The sequence below is a fragment of the Pyxicephalus adspersus genome, chromosome 8 (assembly GCF_032062135.1).
Source record: "Pyxicephalus adspersus chromosome 8, UCB_Pads_2.0, whole genome shotgun sequence".
NCBI lineage: Eukaryota > Metazoa > Chordata > Amphibia > Anura > Pyxicephalidae > Pyxicephalus > Pyxicephalus adspersus.
The window spans coordinates 409,803-429,389 of record NC_092865.1 but is presented as its reverse complement, the minus strand read 5'-3'; the positions used below and the strand labels follow the sequence as shown (position 1 = coordinate 429,389).

The 19,587-nt window shown below is 49.0% G+C and overlaps 2 protein-coding genes across 2 annotated transcripts in view; one reads left to right on the top strand and one right to left on the bottom strand.

Moving 5' to 3' along the window:
• Positions 1 to 7,845, top strand: part of MAST2 (microtubule associated serine/threonine kinase 2) — a gene marked incomplete at its 5' end in the record, with an annotated part of 54,588 nt that extends 46,743 nt beyond the window's left edge. The window contains 8 exon segments of the mRNA XM_072420597.1: positions 353 to 462; positions 995 to 1,146; positions 1,347 to 1,648; positions 2,118 to 2,330; positions 2,417 to 2,673; positions 3,649 to 3,872; positions 4,388 to 4,575; positions 4,945 to 7,845. Coding sequence (XP_072276698.1) covers positions 353 to 462; positions 995 to 1,146; positions 1,347 to 1,648; positions 2,118 to 2,330; positions 2,417 to 2,673; positions 3,649 to 3,872; positions 4,388 to 4,575; positions 4,945 to 6,554 — 3,056 coding nt within the window.
• A 5,967-nt stretch (positions 7,846 to 13,812) lies between these two features.
• The window catches only part of PIK3R3 (phosphoinositide-3-kinase regulatory subunit 3), a gene marked incomplete in the record, with an annotated part of 11,460 nt that continues 5,685 nt past the window's right edge, over positions 13,813 to 19,587 (bottom strand). Inside the window, 4 exon segments of the mRNA XM_072419267.1 lie at positions 13,813 to 18,271; positions 18,363 to 18,533; positions 18,622 to 18,696; positions 19,015 to 19,191. Coding sequence (XP_072275368.1) covers positions 18,073 to 18,271; positions 18,363 to 18,533; positions 18,622 to 18,696; positions 19,015 to 19,191 — 622 coding nt within the window.

Genomic DNA, 19,587 nt, shown 5'->3' with positions numbered 1-19,587 from the left:
TTTGTGTATCAGGTAGGTAGGTGGGGGAGGAGCTGTGCAGGGATTTGTGTATCAGGTAGGTGGGTGGTGGGATTTGTGTATCAGGTAGGTGGGTGGGGGAGGAGCTGTGGAGGGCTTTGTGTATCAGGTAGGTGGGGGAGGAGCTGTGGAGGGCTTTGTATATCAGCTAGGTAGGTGGGAAGGGATTCTTGTGTGGGGTAGGTAGGTGGGAAGGGATTCTTGTGTGGGGTAGGTAGGTGGGAAGGCTGTGTATGATAGAGGTAGGTGGGCAGGATGGATATGTCTGGCTGTCATTGTAGATTGTAGCGTGGAATCTCCGTAAATTCTCTCACCTGTCTCTTGTTTTGTTCAGCTCGGTCAGAGAGATATCAGCATTTGGACTCTGAGGAGGAAGATGACACAAATGATGAAGATCGCTTGGAGATCAAACAGTTCTCTTCCTGTTCACCCAGATACAGCAAGGTAACGATATCCCATTGGCTCAGCTTGCTATTGAATTTGAAGCTTGTAGAGCAGATTGCTGCAATAATAAGTAGGAAATATCCATAGAGCTGGGAACTTTACTTTGTTCAGATAATTGTGGGATAATAGCGCCACCTAGTGTATGAGGCCGATGTGACAGCTTCCCCTGTGCTGGACACTTTGGAAATGTCACTATTATTTCATTTCTGATAATTTTTAATGCACAGGATTTTTTGGGTGGGAAAGCGGATGGGGTACTGGCAAGTCGTTCTACAATGTGGATGTAGAAGGTTGTTTCTGTCCTGGTTGTGTTAGGAGGTCAGCCCCGGTATCATTGAGAAGCGCAGCCATGGATGCAGACAGCTAAGCAGCGCTCTTGTCACATTGTCTGTATATAGACCCAGTAATGGGAAACTCCAGATTTGGGTGCAGATTGTGTCAGGAATTGGCCATCCTGCAGGGTTCCCAGTATTTCCTAGCTGCTTAGATCTCTTGTTGGTCTTTCTATGTAGTTATATTCTTTCGTTCCCAGGTATACAGCAGTATGGAGCGATTGTCCATTCATGAAGAGAAAACTCCACCACCTACAAAGCGCAGCCTCAGTGAGGAGAAAGACGATAGGTTAGACGGCTTGGGGGGTCTGAAGCACAGAGACCGAGGCTGGATCATCGGATCACCAGAAATGTAAATATTTCATACCCCTCCCCCCATCTGAAATGAGAACTGTTTAGGATGCTTCTGTTATCCAATAACAATTTTTAGTCTTATTTGTGGGAAATTGGTTACCACAGACACCCCATAAGGGTTTCTTAGATTCATGTCTGGATTGTGTGTAACCTCTCCTTCTAAAGTCAGAACTGACTTCTCCATCGTCCTCTCTTCAGCCTCCGGAAACGTCTCTCGGCCTCCGAGTCATCCCACACAGAGAGTGATTCCAGCCCACCTCTGACTGCGCGTAGGCGCTGCTCCACTCTGGTCGATATGCCACGCTTTGCTGTATCCACTGAAGAGGAACTCCGCTCACAGAAAAAAGCAGCTCGGCATGAAACTACTTCCACGCCAACTTCCTTTTCTCAGGAAGGAGCAGCGCAGCCTGTGGAGCGAGAACTGAAACTGGATGAAGATCTTGGAGCAAATACTCCATCCTCAACTATCAGTAACATCAGCAGCTCCACCACCCTGACTGGTAATGACCAATTGGTGAATGAAGGGGCCCACAGTTGTGGTAGAATGGAAGCTTTACTAGCACACAACTAGACAGTTTTGGGTCAGACAATGGCTGCTGTAATATACATATTATTATCATCATCATTGAGTATTTATATAGCGCCAACATACTATGCTGCGCTGTACAAAGTCCATAGTCATGTGACTAGCTGTCCCTCAAAGAAGCTCACTATCTAATGCCCCCGCATAGTCATATGTCTTTAATACAGCCTAAGGTATATTTTAGGGGAAGCCATTTAACCTAACTGCATGTTTTTGGAATGTGGGAGGAAACTGGAGTACCCGGAGGAAACCCACACAGACACGGGGAGAACCTACAAACTCCATGCAGATAATGTCCTGGCTGAGATTCCAATCTGGGACCCAGCGCTGCAAATGTCGGAGTGCTTACCTGTTTTTGACTTTAATTTGTGTATTCTCATCCTCAGCGGGCAGCACAGACTTCTCTGATCAGAGCACACATGCTGCAACCACCGACTCCTCGGACTTTACCACCCCAAAGGCTATCAGTGACCTGGCTGTGAGGAGAGCTCGTCACCGGCTTCTGTCTGGGGACTCTGCAGAGAAACGAACTTCCCGACCTGTCAATAAAGTCATCAAATCTGCATCTGCCACCGCGCTGTCCCTGATGATCCCCTCCGGTATGGAACACATTGCAGAGACAATTGTCATTATTATTTCTAGAGAGCTTTTATCTTTTCTGTACTAATAAGGATTTCCTTTGCAGATCACCACATGTGTTCTCCTCTGGCCAGTCCAATGTCCCCTCGATCTCTGTCCTCCAACCCATCATCGCGGGATTCCTCCCCAAGCCGAGACTTCCCCCCAGCTGTTTGCCACCTCAAACCTCCGATCCTCATTCACCGCGCAGGGAAGAAATATGGCTTCACCCTACGGGCCATTCGTGTGTACATGGGAGAGAGTGATGTCTACACCGTGCACCACATGGTCTGGGTAAATGTGCCAATCCATGCCATCAGAGGGGTATTACGGGGTACAGCAAGCGGGTTGTGTCCATCCAGGTATAAAGCTAAAGCTGTTTGGGTAGAATTTTACATTTTGATGGTTCTATCAGTTTCATGGACAGGCCGATGACTTTCCTTGCAGCTTATTCCCATTTATTGTACAGCGATGCGTAATATGTTGGTGCTATATAAATAAGATTTATTAATCTCTGAAGGTATGGGGCAGCATGGTGGCTCAGAGGTACCTCTCTTGCCTTTGTAGCGCTAGGTCCCAGGTTCGAATCTGAACAGTTAGTGACATGACTATGGACTTTGTACAGCGCTGCGTAATATGATGGCGCTATATAAATACTGTGTAATATTAATAAAAAGAATAATGAACATCGTCCACCCTCGGCCTAAAACCTCCGGGAATGCAATGAACATGTAGTCAGAGGTTGTCTGTGGGACCCCCATTTCAGTCAGAGGTTGTCTGTGGGACCCCCATTTCAGTCAGAGGTTGTCTGTGGGACCCCCATCGCAGTCAGAGGTTGTCTGTGGGACCCCCATCGCAGTCAGAGGTTGTCTGTGGGACCCCTCCACAGCTCCTCCCCCACCTACCTACCTGATACACAAATCCCTCCACAGCTCCTCCCCCACCTACCTACCTGATACACAAATCCCTCCACACCCCAGGCATTTTCTTTTTCTTTAAAAGCCATTTTATCCAATAATAAAAGTAATTGGACAGTCAGTGGCTCCCAAATGTTTCCATGCAGTCTGTCAGTTAAATATTTAGAGAGAATTTTGTATTCTACTGCAGTGACGTGGCAGCATTGGGGCAAACATAGACAGTGGCAATCCTGCTGACAATGCTGGTCACAAAATGAAAAGTAAAAGTAAAGATTCACTCATGCTGGGGACCAAACCAGTGGCAGATTCACATTGGACCGTTCATTAGTTCTCTGTATTGGGACTCGGGATATCCTAGAAGTAGATGGTAACCGGTGAATAGCTCCATCTCGGGGATTATTTTATATTTATATATTGCTTTTATTCTATTGGTGCTTCTTGTATTGATTGTTATGTTATCTTCTTCCAGAGCGGGAATAAAGTCTCCATATCCACAACTCCCTTTGAGAACACTTCAATAAAAGTCGGGCCGGCAAGGAAGGCCAGCCACAAGTCCAAAATGGCTCGCCGCAACAAGAAGAATAAAAGCAAAGATGGGCAGGAGAGGTAAATGCAGACTTATTGACTTCCTCACTCATAACCTCCTCACACGCACGGCTCCAAGACTTTTCTAGAGCTGCCCGAATTCTCTGGAATGGTCTCCTCGTCCTATTCAGCTTGCTCCTACTTTCTGCTCATTTAAAACCCAACGCTTCCCCCTCACCTACCCTTCTTCTTCTGTCTCCCCTCACTACTTCCCACCATTCCATATCCCCCCTCCTATTATGTGATACTTGCCCCACCTCCTAGATTGTAAGCTCTTCAGGGTAGAGTCCTCTCTGTGTCATTGTTTGTATCAGTCTGGCATTTGCCCCCCCTACTTTATGTACAATGCTACATAATATGTTGGCGCTATACAAATCCTGTTTAATGATAATACTGTATTGTGTGAACGCAGATTATATGCAAAGTGATGAGAAATGGAGGTGTCAGAATTGTAGGAAAATGAAATTAGTTGGGAATTTAATTTTGTGCAAACATTTTAGGAATCTGTTTTAATTATTTTCTTATCTGCTTTGCAGTAAAAAGAAAAGTTCACTGTTCCGAAAGATCACCAAACAAGCTTCACTTCTGCACACCAGCCGCAGCCTGTCATCTCTGAACCGCTCGCTGTCCTCTGGTGAAAGTGTCCCCGGATCTCCAACTCACGTTTTGTCCCCGCGCTCCCCAACCCAGAACTACCGCTCCACTCCAGACTCCGCCCACTCAGGTAAGAAAGCCACCCCCCATTTCACCTGTTTTAGATGTCATGCTGTTGGAGGAATGTGACACACAAGGAATCTTCAGCCAGTCAGACTTCACCTTTCCTGTAATTTGATTGGTTGTTAGGGGTTGTGAAAGTCTTTGGGAATTCATTGAATACCTTGTTCATAGGTTGAGAGAAATCCATCCTATAGGGAAACAAACTTCCCAGATAGAACCCTACAGACAGCTCACCTAACAAACATAACCCCAGGGCTCTCACCTGGTAATGGCAGCTGTCTCCCAGTAAGGAGATTGATTTTATATTTCTAATATTGTTTCAGATTTTTAGTTTTTGTCAGAGGATATAAAATACTTTTCTCACTTTGTTCCATAGTTGGTGGGAATTCCTCCCAGAGCAGCTCTCCGAGTTCCAGCGTTCCCAATTCCCCAGCCAGCTCCGGGCACATCCGACCAAGTTCTCTTCATGGATTGGCACCGAAGCTGCAACGTCAATACCGCTCTCCTCGTAGAAAATCAGCAGGGAATATACCACTGTCTCCTCTGGCACATACACCGTCCCCCACATCGCAGTCCACCTCGCCCCAACGCTCCCCCTCACCTCTTCCAGGACACAGCTTAGGGAACTGCAACCTCATGCAATCTTTCCCAGTCAAGCTGCATTCTTCTCCACCTCTGGTCCGCCAGATCTCCCGACCAAAAAGTGCCGAGCCTCCCCGTTCTCCGCTGCTGAAGAGAGTGCAATCTGCCGAGAAGCTGTCAGGCTCGTTGTCTTCGGAGAAGAAGCTGGCTTCCTCTCGTAAACACAGTTTGGACATCTCTCATTCCGACTTCAAGAAGGAAATATTACAGCGAGATCTGAGCCTGCAGTGTCTGCCGGAGTCCCTAAATGAGAGCACCGGAGGAAAGGTGGGGATAGCAGAGAAGGGGACTCTGCAAAAGCCGTCTTCACGAAAGCTGGGGGCCATTCGACAAGACGGGGTAGAGAGACGAGAGTCCCTGCAGAAACAGGAAGCAATTCGAGAAGTGGATTCATCAGAGGATGAGACGGATGACGGCTCGGAGGATAGCCAAGATGGCAGGAGAATGTCGTCCTTCAGAACCGACCAGGATTCAGGTTCTGGATTTAGTGATGAGAAAGATTCCATCCAAACTCGACGTAAGAGTAGGAGTGACAGCGAATCCTCCCTAGCTCACATTTCTCGGAGTAGAAGTGAACGAAAAGCACCCTGTGCCCTAACCCCGGGCCCCTCGTGTACGGCTAAATCCCCCCCAGAGAATTGCCCAGCGTCCGCTGCACTGACAGTCACTCTGAAGCACAATACAAGTCCGACCCATGAAGCACCGGAACTTCCCAACAAACCACTCCATGAACTGAGCCACCATGACAGTCCACTGAAGGTGCAGCCTGGCGTTGCCCTCCCCATAGAGGTGTCTGTGTGTCCTCAGGCTGGTGTTCCTGAGATGGCAGCCATTTCACAGACTGGCACGGTACCCTGCCCCAGCCGCTGCCCAGCTGTGCAATGCGTGATAACTGCCAGCGAGCAGGGGCAGCAGACACAATGCACTTTACTAGATCCTAACACGACGCTGCCCGAGGACAGAGCCGCTTCTCCCTCCTCATCAATGGCTAAGAGTGTCCTGGGGCCGGTAAAACTCATTGTCCCTGGAGCCAAGGAGACCGCCCACCAATCGGCAATGCCGGAGAATAATAATAAGCAGAAGAGGTCCGAAATTTCAAGGTCCGAGTCTGTTCAGAACATGAAGGCAGTTTATGCTGAGGGAACTTTCAGGACATGCTCATCTCTGAACGAGTGCAGTGCAGCTGCCATGATGGACAGTCAGCCAATCACAAAACACTCAGAGCTCCTCTCTGCTGCAGAACTTCCTGCAGTCCGGTCGCAGTCACTTGGTGGTCTGAGCCAGAATCTGCAGAGAGAGGAGAATGCAGACTGTCCAGCCGTACAGAAGGACAGGAAAACATAGCAGCATTGTGTGGACTGTGTGCGCTGTGTATATTTCTGTATAGAGAACTTGTTTGTCATTCTGTGTGTTGGAGGAAATGCATTTTGTTTTTTTGATTTTTTTTGTCTGGATCTGTAGTGCATTTCTGCACCCCCAAACTTCCTCTTATCTGGGTTCCCCCATAGGCAGACACATGTGTAGATTCCTTTTCACATTTCAAGACTTGTCCCCATACGGGAGTGCACATAGGTAAGACTAAGCCGGAACAATTATTGTAAATGAGATTTGTTTGGTGTCAGCATTTCCGACTGCCACACGACCCCAATTACCCCACCCCTCCCCCCCAACAAGTGCTAATTCCTACTCAGAGATTTATCTGCTTTCTGGCTGTAACTCTCAGCTGATTGCCTGGAAGGGGTTACGTTTCCCATTACCAAGAAATGAGAGTTGCTCATGGAGCTCAGATTTTAGGTAATCGCCCGAAAACGATGCAATGGGGACTCTGAACCTTTATCTGACGTCCGGGCACTATACAAGATTCATGGTCCTGGGCGCTCAGCTCCCTCCTGCTCCCTCCTTTCTCTCGTCTTCTACTTTTATTGTTATTTTAGGCTCTTCGGTACGTTTTGCCATGTTTACAGGTTTTATAGCATTTAGCAATGAGCCGTTAAGCTGCAGATAGAAATAGTGAAGCTGAATGGGTAGTAAAGCAGAGGGGGGTGGGGTGGGGGGTTGTAGATTCTGCACGGAGAGTTTTTAGGCCGCAGGACTTTCCGGCCGGATTGTGCAGCTCGCTGCGGTCACATGATATGGTCACATGACAACCTTTATTGGTGTTTACAGTCCTGGGGGTCCACACTCCATATAGAATTATTGGGGGGTCCAGGTTACTTCTCGCCCTGGTTTGAGGATTGCTAATCCGGGGTCTCCGCTCATCTTCCAGTCTGTAGCAGAATAGAGATTCTCCAATATCATTTCTTATATTTCCCATTCCTGGGACAGCCAGACTCATGCAGTACAATGGGGGGAGTCGATGCCCCCCCCAGGAAGATTTGGCCCCGCTGCGAGGGTCCCGGGGGGCTTTGATTCCATTTTTTATATTCTTGCTCTGGTTAGACGTAGCGCTGAGAGAACTCGAATGAAAGGTTTGTGTGGAGTTTTTTATTTTGTTGAAACAAATTAATTTCTATTCCATAAAATCCCAGCAGACGTTTGGGGTGGAGAATGTGCAAAGCTTGCTGGGAAGTCTCATGTATGACTGCAGAGCAGTGTGGCCCCGAGCCGCCTCATCCAATAAAACAAATTGCTTCTATTCGTCTGTCAGTGCTTATTCACCATAGGGTGTAAAGGAATAGGGACATTCACCTGGCCTGGGCCAAATTCTATCATTGGAAATAAAATCTGTGAGCAGATCACCGAATGGATGTACAAGGTAGGAAATGGGCGGTAAAGTGGCCCCAGGGCTAGGGGCCCTTGGTTACTGAGGAGCTTCCCATACACAGAGATTGGTCCTCTCACCCCCTGCTCTCCTCATACAGATTCAGCGCTCATTTCAGAATAATAGCAATGTGAATAAAAGTGTGAATAAAGCTGAAACTTCTCATAACTTTCATCTCTGCAGCTCCCATTCCAAATCAAATCATAAAGAAAGATTGATCAGATTTGTGTTTTACGTAAAGTGAAGAAAGGGGAATGTCAGGCTGTTCAGTGTAATAAAAGTGTGGAGGTGATTTAGTGAATCATTCATTCTATGTGAATGACATCTCACTGAACATTTAGATGGGTCGTTGCAGAGATCGGAGAGGGGAAACCATAAAAAGGAAAATCCCCTCAAATGTGACCAAAACCTGGAAGACAACAGAAAGCATCCGATTGGATGGAAGATTGAGCCAATAGGAAGGGGACCGAAGTGTAAACCTGAGAGGGGGCCCCCAATGTGACGCCAAGCTATCGGCCCCCAATGCTGAGATAAAGGGGTGACATTTGTCCATAAGACACATTGCCTGAGCCAAGGAGGAATAACCCAACATTTGTGGGCTGATGAAGAGATGAATGGTCTCTTTGGGCCCAAGGGCCACAGTTTGTCAGATGGGCCTCAGACACTGAATTCCAGCCACATGGAGCAGACTGTGAAGCATGGTGGTGCAGCATCATAATATGGGGGTGTTGGGTTTATTTATCTCATTCCAGGGATCATCGCTTTATGTTGAAGGGGTAATGTCCCTGAAATGGTGACAACGCCCCAAACACCCCAATAAGGAGGGGCCGGCCCAACCCGGAGCCTTCATCCAATGGGAAACTTATGGGGCGGAATGTCGTCCAATCATTTGCGCTGGATGGTCACATGTGACTCCATACAACATTAGAGGTGAGACAAATATCGGCTCAGTGATTGGAAGAAAAATCTGGAAATATTCAGCCTATACAGTGAATGTTTGAGTGAATGCTGACACTGCTATTATACTGAACAGCCTGATATTCACTCTGTAATGTGATGAATGTTTCTTCATGTATTGCAATGGAAGGTGTTATCAGGGAAGGATTTTCTGCTCTCAGGTGATTGGTTCATCAGGCCCGTCTCTGTCATTGGACGGGAATTGGGCCTCCATATTGGTATAAAGCAGGCTAGAAGATTCGGTGGGTGGCCCCTCCCCCTCTTGTTCCCTGTTTACCCCAAACACAGATGGGGTGTTATGACAGCACAGGGAGGGCCACACCGCCATTCAGAAAACTTGGTATTGTCCAGCCAATGTTCATCCTGTCTACCCAATCTGCATGGAGGATGTATGAGATGGGCCCCATGTGACCCACCTGGACCTGCAGCAATCACACTCATGTTATTCCAGCATTATCCTCAAGGGGGCAGCATCGCTCCATTCTGTGGGGGTTTTGTATTATGCCAGGATGGGGCCCTCTGAATCTTCAGGTGACCCCAATATATTTTATATACAGTGACCCCCTGTGGTCTGCTGGTGCCACCCTGCCGTTTATTGAGCTGAATAGATGTGGCCCCAGGGGCCCCTGGCCTGTGATCTGTACAAAGCTTTGGTCTTGCTGGGCAAATTGCAGACTGACCAATGGGATTGGTATTACCCCTCCCCCCCCCCACACTGACCAAATCTGCCAGGGTGACCAATATACCTGGGATGGGAAATTGCATCCCAAAACCGAACAGTCCAATCAGTGGCCAGGGCCCCCCAGCTCCAGCCCTCAGGGGCCACACGCAATATTTGTAATTTAACAGACAGCAGGAAATGTACTGATTTATAGTGCACATAAATGTGGCCCATAGGTGGCGCTCAATGTCAGGAAATATAAATGATATATGCCTGTTCTATGGATCCCCAAGAGGCACCCAGTGCTGCCCCCTGGTGTCACTACGAGAAATAGCCAATCAACAAAGAGAGTGAAGGGAATAGCTCAGTGCTCCCTGTGATTGGTCGGTTTATTAGGTGGGGGGGGGGTTATGTTACATTGGCTCAGGTTGTCACCTTTGGGTAAACATAAAACATCTCTTTATGTTGTCACCATAAACTCTCCCATGCTGTTCCGTATTTCCTGTACGGGTCAGTGCTGAGTTACCATTTCCTGATCATGTCCTGCAGGGGGCGCCACTCCTGTGTGACTCCCACTGGGCTGGATTCCATTTCTAATATTTATCAGCTATATAAAACCCAATATTACCCCCTTGGTGATATCTGCCCCAGGGGGGTGAGTAGTGGTGGGGTAAATTCCCACACAGCGCAGCCACAACCAGAATGGAGCAGATGAAGCCTGGTTCTGTGTGGAAGCAGTGGTCTCTCTGCAGACTCGGGCCAGATTTCGGTTTCACTTTCTCCTCAGTGGTTCTGCAGCTGCTGTTACTGATCGCATTGGATGCAGAGGAGATTCACCGTTTCCAAAACGCAGAATTCTGCTCTGTGATTGGTGGGCCGCTGTTATCTGCAGAAATCCTCCACCATGGAAAGTAGCCAATGGCTTCCCGCTCTGTTCACAATGATCAATCTGCGGGGGATATAGAATCAGGGGCCACTCTAATGGGGTCAGTGGGGCCACAATAGGGATCTCTATATGGTCACCAGATACTCCGGTAACATAACTGCACCTTCCAATCATTGATAAATGTCGCAGACACAAATATAGCGAATGAAATCACTGCGATCCGTCTTTTTGTCACTATATACTGGGTGAATGTTTGGGTGAATGTTGTGGATGCATTCACCTGCTCATATGCTGTAAGATCCTGCGTCGCTTACATATACTGTGGTGTTGGAGAATCTGATCGTCTCTCCCGGCCATCGGCCTTCCTGATAAATATTATGAATGGGGGGGGGGGGCGGTGGGCCGGGGGGTGAACACTGTGCCCCTCTGTTCTCTGCCAGGATGCTTAAATTACGAGTTGGGAAGATGAAAGCGCGGTGGCGGTGGGAGGCGTTTCCTGGCCGATCTGTGCACCAGAGCTCTGCCGTCCACCAATCCCATGTCACGGAAATGTCGCCCTCATTTATTCGCTGCCATAGCAGAAATCTGACGCTGTGTGAACGTACGCGTGCTGCGAGTCCCATCTCATCTCCTGCAGCCACTTCCTGTCTACATGGGGATCCTGAAGGTGACAACAGTGGGCTGCGTCCGTTAAATGGTCACTCGTAGTCACCCCCATAATCCTGTGTGACGGCGACAACCTCACAGCCGTCATGGCAGGATCACCGGGGACTTCTGTACTGAAATCTGCCAAAAATGCCGGAAACAACTGGAGTTTGTCTGTCATTCCTGTCCTGGGGGGTGGGGTACAACTGGACCTGGAAAGCAGCCATGCTGGTCTTTGATCCCTATGCCCCCCCCACCCTGGCTTCTAGGGTTGAGGGGTATTTTATGGGGGAAGGGGGCCTTCATTTACCTGCAGAGCCCCATTTCCCCCCCCCCCCTTCTCTCCCCTCCTCCCCCCATCTTGGCTCCTCTCTCCATCTCCTCTGTATCTCGGCCTTTGCTCGCCCTGGTTTCCCCTCTCATTTCCGAGCTGGGGGTCTGCGTGGGGTCTGTGGTTAGCTGGGATCACAGGGGCCCATTCATTGCCCCGGGGTCGGTATGTGTACAGGTGCAGTGATCTGAATGAGGACTTTGTGCCATCGCTTTGGCTGAATGAGGAGCGGCCACGGACCGGACGTGAACTCTGAGTGTCAGCGGTCAGCACCTGGCCCAGCACCGACCACAGGGCTCTGCAACGCCTTCCAGAGATGGGGGGTCCCTTGCTGCGCCCCCATTGGTCCGTGGTTTTGCTGCTTCCCTGGGCGAGATTTGAGCTGCAAACAAAATGCATTTTCCGCATCTGCCGGGGATGAAATCATTGGCTCTGCAATCTCTTGCTGTGGTTACGTGGCGGGTTGTTGGTTATCGGATGAATGAGTTCTGTGTTCTCACAGCCGGGGGAAAGATTCACCGAACCCCGGCCTGAGCTCTATGTAGAGCAAAGAAACATGAGATTGCCCTCAGTGAATGTTAATGTGAATTGTGAGACGTTTACACGTGTGATCTGTATGGACCACGGCCCGAGCCACGGATTTATCACGGGAATGACAGCTCGTGGTTTGGGCCGGGGCAGATGGGGCTTCGGGCAAGGTTGGGGATTCTGGTTTGGATGTGTTTGATATTCCCAGTTTGTGGCCCGGTGTGGATGGGGTTTGGACCGGCTCGGTGCTGGTTTGGGGACGATGAATCTATTTGGAAATGATGAATAAACGAATGAATCATACACACGTACAGAGACGATTGACCTAATGATCGATTTTTATCTGGCCTGCTGATTGGTGATTTGTAATCGGAGCCCCCGGCACTCCTCCTGCGGCCCCCCCACCTGTGTTTTATAAGGTTGCTGATTGGCTCTCACTTTTTATATTTGATCACATGACCAAACTCAGTACATCATTCACCCACATGGTTCATAAGCTCCGCCCACTTGCAACATGGAAGCTGCCATTCTCTTGGATCCAGAGGCGTCCCAGGGCCTGGAATTGTGAGGTGGTCGGCCATGGTGGCCCCACTAATCCTCAATATGTGGCCCTGGACACACGTCACATTTATCTGTTTGTCTCTTCATCAGAAATTTATATTGGCCCCTACCTGGGGCATCCAGGCAGAGATCTAAAAACCCCTGGGGGGGTATAAACAATAGTGATGTCACTTCCTGTCTGCTCAGCTAGGGTGGGGTGGAGCTTCTAATATAGGGGGTGGGGTTCTGGTTGTTGGGGAGGAGCTTCAACAGCCCAGCCATTGCCTTACCCCTATAAGAAGCCCCACCTCTTAACTTCTGGGGGTAAATAGGAAGTTACCTGGGGCCACTAGGCCGCAGGGGGCAAATCCCTGTTCCCAGACCCTGCAGGTAGGGGCTATAATGTGGATGGGGGGGTTATTTACCCTTTTGTATGGGAGTTTATCTATTGGACAGTGAGTCTGCATCTCCCATAGCAACTAGATTCATTCACAGGGCAGGGATTGGTCAGCCTGGTTGCCATGGATGACAGTTATGTCATTATGTGTGTATGGGGTGTGTCAGTGCCATTAATGCCCCCCTGCCCCTCCCAGGGGCAGTATTGTGTCTGTGCACCTGATGCTTTATCTGCCCCCGTCTGCTCACCAGCCCCCCCTGTTGGATTGAATAGAAGCAGCTTCTCCAACGGACCAATCAGGAGAGGCGCTCAGCTCAGCCATTGTTCCATTCAGCTGCATTGGCCAGGAGGCTCTCCGAGGCTTCTGGCAGTGACCCCCCCAATCCCCATTCTCCAGGCTACCGCCCCCCCCCCCCCATTATAAACCAGGGTAAAAATACACAAAGGGAACACAGGCTTGTCATTTGTTGTCAGATTTTACTTCTGTCCTCATTGGATGAATTCTGTACTTCCTGTCCCCCAGACGGCTCTTCCATGTAGATGATTGGCTGAAGATGTGTAAATGCCCCCTGCATTGGCTCCCTGGAGGTGGGGGGTGGGAGCGTGCAGCAGGGCGAGGTGATTGGCTGGACCCAGCAGAAGGCTTGTGGTCTCCAAATACCCAGAGGTGGGGCAGGCTGGGGCTGGAGGGGTATTTGTGCCCGGGGTGGGGCTTTTAACATATTACCCCTTTTATTTTGTCACTGTCTGTCTCTGTCATTTGTAACCCCTATCTAACGTACAGCGCTGCGTCATATGTAGGCGCTATGTAACGTACAGCGCTGCGTCATATGTAGGCGCTATGTAACGTACAGCGCTGCGTCATATGTTGGCGCTATGTAACGTACAGCGCTGCATCAGGAAAATATTTTCTTTTTAATTCTGCAAGACAGGTAAGTATTATGGAACCGTGAGATTCTGTACACAAATCTGCAGAGAACAATTAGATACAAGATCACTTGTGACAACAGCCCACCATGGTACCGAAATACAGAGGAGGGGGGGAGGGGGATTGGGGTCACCGGGTGCAGGGGCCTGGAAGATTCGGGGTCCCATCGCATTGCACACGGGTTATTGCGTGTGTGTACTTATTGCATGAAGCTGATCTCCGCCCGGCCCGGTGACTGCAATCCACCAATAGGAAAATCATACAAAAGATTCAGCCTATCACAGCGCTAGCGTGGTGATGATGTAACACGAGACGATACAGCGCCTCCTGGAGGCCACCTATGCCATAGCGATTTCCTGACACCATACAGACAGAACGCGTTTTACACAACAACAGTCAGAACAAAGCAACATGCGCAAATTCCCCACAACAGGAAGAAGAAAAGTCATTGCGGCGGTGGCAGGATCACCGACAGAAATGTGTAATAAACTGGCTGAACGTTTCCATCCAGCGGCTGAATTGTGCGCCGGGAAGCTGCTGTGCATTCAATGCATCGTAATAGCTTATTGGGTGAAACCTGTTTGCATAAATCCTCCAAAGTTTTATTATTAAACTCAATCGCTTTCTGTCCCGCAGAATAAGAATGGAAAAGATTCATCAAATTAAAAAAAAACTCAAAATACATAAAATGAGTGCAACCGAAATGTCCCAAAATCTCCCCCATCGCCGGAGCCCAACGGAGGATTAAGGAGAAAATTATTTCAGCATCTGGGAATTAAAGGGTTAACATTGCACAAAGCCCCCGTGTCCTCGCTGCCCCCCAGAGGAAATAGTGGGTAAGGGCAACAAGCTGCGCCAGGTGTACAGAACGGGCATGTCCATCCCCCAGGAATATGAAGGCCGGGCCCTTCCCCCATGGGCTCGGATCACATGACCCACCCCAGGGGTACTACAGATCACGTGACCCCACCCCGGGGGTACTACAGACCACAGGACCCACCCCGGGGGAACTACAGACCACAGGACCCACCCCGGGGGAACTACAGACCACAGGACCCACCCCGGGGGAACTACAGACCACAGGACCCACCCCAGGGGTACTACAGATCACATGATCAATGCCAGCTTTTTATGAGCACAACGTCTCCACTGATGTTAAGAGCACCCCCACCCCCTCAGAACAAGTCTGGGCTGTTCTGCCATTATTGCCCCACACTTTACCCCCTTTAATGATAATCCGTAGAGGCGGAGTCAGCTGTCACATGATAAAAATGTGAATTTTTTAAAAAAAATTTAGTTAAAAAACCCCCCCCCCCATTGATGTGCCAGAGTGGGGGGGTTAGGGAAGAAGGGACATGGATTATAACCCGTCTGTAGACCCCCCCCCCCCCCCCGAGGGTCCCAACCTATAGGGGGCGCTCTGCATATTGCAGAGATCTCATGTATATGGAGTCCGGGCCGAGGGATTACCCAGAATTCCCCACAGGACAGCGAGTGACACCCAGCGCTCCGATAACCTTTATTCCACTTGAAGATTCCGATTTGTCTGAAGAGCCATCAACACAAAGAGGAAAAAACCCCAAAAACAATTCATTTCCCTGACCTCCACTGATCAATAAAAAGCGAATTCCCCTGAAACAATTCTGCCTCTGAATGCAGAAATACCGCGAAATGTAGAAAAGTCATTGCAAGTGCCAACGTCCTATAAAACAATTCAAGTACCGAGAGTTCAGAGACAAAAACACTTTCTGAGTCCGACAACCTGACACAAAACAGAACTTGGACCCGTCTGCGTTGTCACTGATCTGGGGGGGGGGTCATATAAAAGCCCCGCGGCTGCCCTTGCACTTCCTGCCCACCCACCTAGAGGGCGTCACTGGTATTTACCTGCATCTCACATGGTCCGGGGCATTTATATAGAGATGGCGGGATCTCTCCAATCATCTTACACCCCGCTGTGACAGAGGGGATTCCAGAGCTGGGGGTCCCAATGTCAGATCATGGAACCATTTGTAGTGGGGGAATTGCAACCAATCAGCAGCAGATCTCCTTTGATTTGGCAGTTTAGTGCACAACGAGTCTGGGCTCCTAGGGGCCCGGGAAGTGGTTACAGATCATTTCTATAATAGTCTGTAAGCGTAAGCCTTTGGAGGGAGCACAGCAGGTGACTGGACAATATGGGGCCCTTATTTTAGTGCAAATCACGATAGTCTAGGACTAAGTTTTTTGTCTTTGTGACATTAAATTGCTCCCACAATGTAGAGGGAAATCGGTTGTGCAAAACATTACTAGCAGTGGAGCGGGCACACAGGTGCGCTGCTACTTCTGAAAGGACCTTATTACAGCCGTCACAGCTCCGGAACCCTGTGGTGCCGGCCGAATTCACTCAGCCCATCACATACCGTGAAGATTTTATTTTTGGAGAGAAATAAGGAGCAGAAAAGCACAGGCACGTGTAATACTGACTCGCTATTCCCTCCCCGAAAGAGGCAAATACGCCCAGAGGATGCAAAACTCCACCAGCTGCCCACCCGGGAACGCAGAGAATCGCATTTATATTGCACAGTTATGCCCACTTCTGGCATTATTCATATACCTGGAATGAGACACAAGGGGGCGCTCCGCCACGGCCTACAAGATACAGTACATCTGGCCACATCACCCACACGGGGACAACATATACAACCGATGGCGCCGCCCCACAGCCGTCGTCAGGACATTAATAAATTCTGAAAATAAGTTTGTATAGAACAAGACTAAAAAAGTACAAAGAAAAAAAACCCCAACCAGCCCAATGTGCCCTCATGCCAACCACTGCCAGCTGGCACCACCACACGAATGCTGCCCGCTCAGATGTACGGTGCATTGTCTGCGGCAAACCCAAATTCTACCAAGAGCCGAGTGAGTGCAAAGAATTCCATGTGCAACGGCCATCATGGAGTATAAGAGAACCGAGAAATGGTCAATAAGGGGGCACCCCGACACAGACGATGCACAATGCTTCTAGATGGCTTTCTAAGCTGCCCAGTGCTTCAGGGGGGTCCAGGAATCAGAGAAAATATTTAAATTAAATAAATAGAAAATCAAATCATACAACGTAGCTGCCTTGATGAGATAACCTCTTCTGCCTCAAAGAATTGTCAGCGTTTCACAAAACAACGGCAGACACAAATCGGCCAATCGTTTCAGAACCGCTCTCCCATTCAACCAATCAGAATAAGTCTAAATTATTCCCGTCAGACCCCCCCACCCCCAGAGGTCTGCGTGCCAGCTTCTGCCAACGATCGATTCATTGCTCTTCATACACCGAGACCAACATTCAACATGAATGTTACCACGAGGACTACAGAACCACGGCTGGGCCCAGACTTCCCCCAAGGTCATCCGATGTATGAAGAGAACCGAAGCCAAAACCCAGAGCAGCGACCTCCCCTCATTCACCCGAATCTTGGAATCCTTTTTTTGGTACATTGAGCCATCTAGAACCATGGTCATCTGACAATACAACGTGACAATTGTTTCCCCAATGGAGCACCAGCTCATTGTCAGTTACATTCCAAAGAGTCCAATTGGATGAACCTTGGAAATAAAAATATATTAAACCCTGGAATGCCGGTGGTGGGCGCTGCAACGTGTGAGGCGGCCCCCACCCCAGGAGAAAAATAGATATATAGAAGCTTACAACAATATTCAGAGATTAGCGTGTCAAACCACCGTCCGTTTTTCAAGTTTTGGCGGAGAAGTTTGTGCAGACGCCAAATTCCCACGTAAGTGCCTAGTCCAGCGACGAGCAAAGTTTTGGTGGTTGAATTTGGTTAGACGTTTCCTCGCATGAAGAGTTAGTGCTGTGGAAGCCAAAACTTTGTTTAGTGTTGCAAAAATAAAGCAACTTTAGTAGTAGTTTTTTTGTTTCCTTCCAGGAAATAAAAGTGAATTGAGAATCCTTTGGTCTTCTATCGGTGTTGCTGGCTGCACTGGTGCGGAGCCCTAAGGTTCTTCAGACATCAGAAGCACCTGGAGCCCATTCCAGCAAGCTCGGTTCTTCCAGATTGTCGTGTGAACAAGCGGGAAGCACCAAACACGGCCATCCTACCACGACGCGCCTTCGTTCACATTCACAAATTCACTTCTTGTGCAAAACAAGCAGTCTAAGTAAAAAGAATGCCCACTTAGTTCTAGAAAAACTGTAGAAAAGATCCAAAATAGCCACCTGGGGTCCTCCGGGGCTTTATCTGCACAGGGAGGAGGTGTGTGCGTAGACGGGGTGGGCCAGCCTGACATTCAGAGAATCGTTGTGTTGGACGAGGGAAGTATGCTGGTAATGGAGAACCAACTCCTTTAATGTGCTGTACAGATTGTATGGCTCTGCGAAGCCGTAGCCCCGGGACGTGCTGTAAATGACGCAATGCTTCACATCACCGTCCGCCCTACAAGAGAAGACAAATCCCATCAGGAGAATTATACCACAGAACATAGGAGGGGTACAGGGGGAGTGCTGGATATTAGGGCGACACTCACACCACGGAGCAGGCGTAACATCCTTTCTTGCTGCTCTCCCGGATTAGAAAAGCTCCATCGGCTTTCCCTCGCAGAAGCTCCTCGGCTTGGATGCGGTTGAGATCTCCCACAAACCAAGTCTTCTCATCATAATGCGGCAGCGGTTCCTCCTCTTCGCTCATGAAATAGGGGCTGCAGAAAGAGAAGATCGGTTATTACCTGAGGATTATCACCTGAGGATTATTACCTGAGGACTATAGGAGCCACGACACACACTTACTCATCTATACTTTCATTCCGAATTCCAAGCCACTCATTGATCCTTTTCTGCCGCACGCCTTTGTGATTGAGCCACCTATCGGGGAAACAGACGGTTAGCACATTGCGTGACATCAATGGAGCCATAAGATGACCCAGAACCAGACAGACGCCATGATATCGGGTCCATAATCTCTAGATTACCCGAACAAAGCCCACACCATCAGAACCCGTATACTACATGGGGACTAACACCATGCTGGGTCCATTACCAGGGAGCCCCTGTGCTATCCATGGCTCCATCTCAGAAGGGAATTGTATTGGGGATACTATAGGCCATACATTCCTAAACCTGGGGGCAGCTCTGGATAGGACATGTATGCACAGATGGGGCTCGGCTATACACAATACTCACACAAGGTACTGGTCCCGGATCTTCCTCAGTTGGATCAGATCCGGTTTGATGCTGTTCATTTTCTTGTCTATTTCCCGGTTGTCTAGAGCTTGCGTCTTCAGGTCTTGTTCCAATCGCAGTTTGCTGTCATGAATCTCCCCCAAACGAGATTTTAGCTTCTCATAATTAATGATAATTCTGGAAGAAGAGAAGACGCTTAGCGCACACAGCATTCATGGAGCATTCATAGCACATTCACCTGGCAGGATCGTCACATTTACCTCTCCATCTCTTTGTCTCCAGACTCTCGCTGAGATCTCTCCAGGAATTCCTTGCTGAATCTCTCCTGGGAATGACATTGCTCCTCAAATATCTTAATGGTTTCATTGAAGGCTTCGATAGCCGTACGTTTCATCTGAATCTCCTGCAATACAAACAGATCCATGTGAGAACTGGGGATCCAGGGAACATCCCATTGCCTCATGGGATCGGGAAGGAATTTATTTCCCCTGTTGGAGCAAATTGTACCCGGCAACTAAACTAATAAAAGGAATGGAGGAGCTCCGCTATGAGGAGAGATTAGCTGAACTGAAT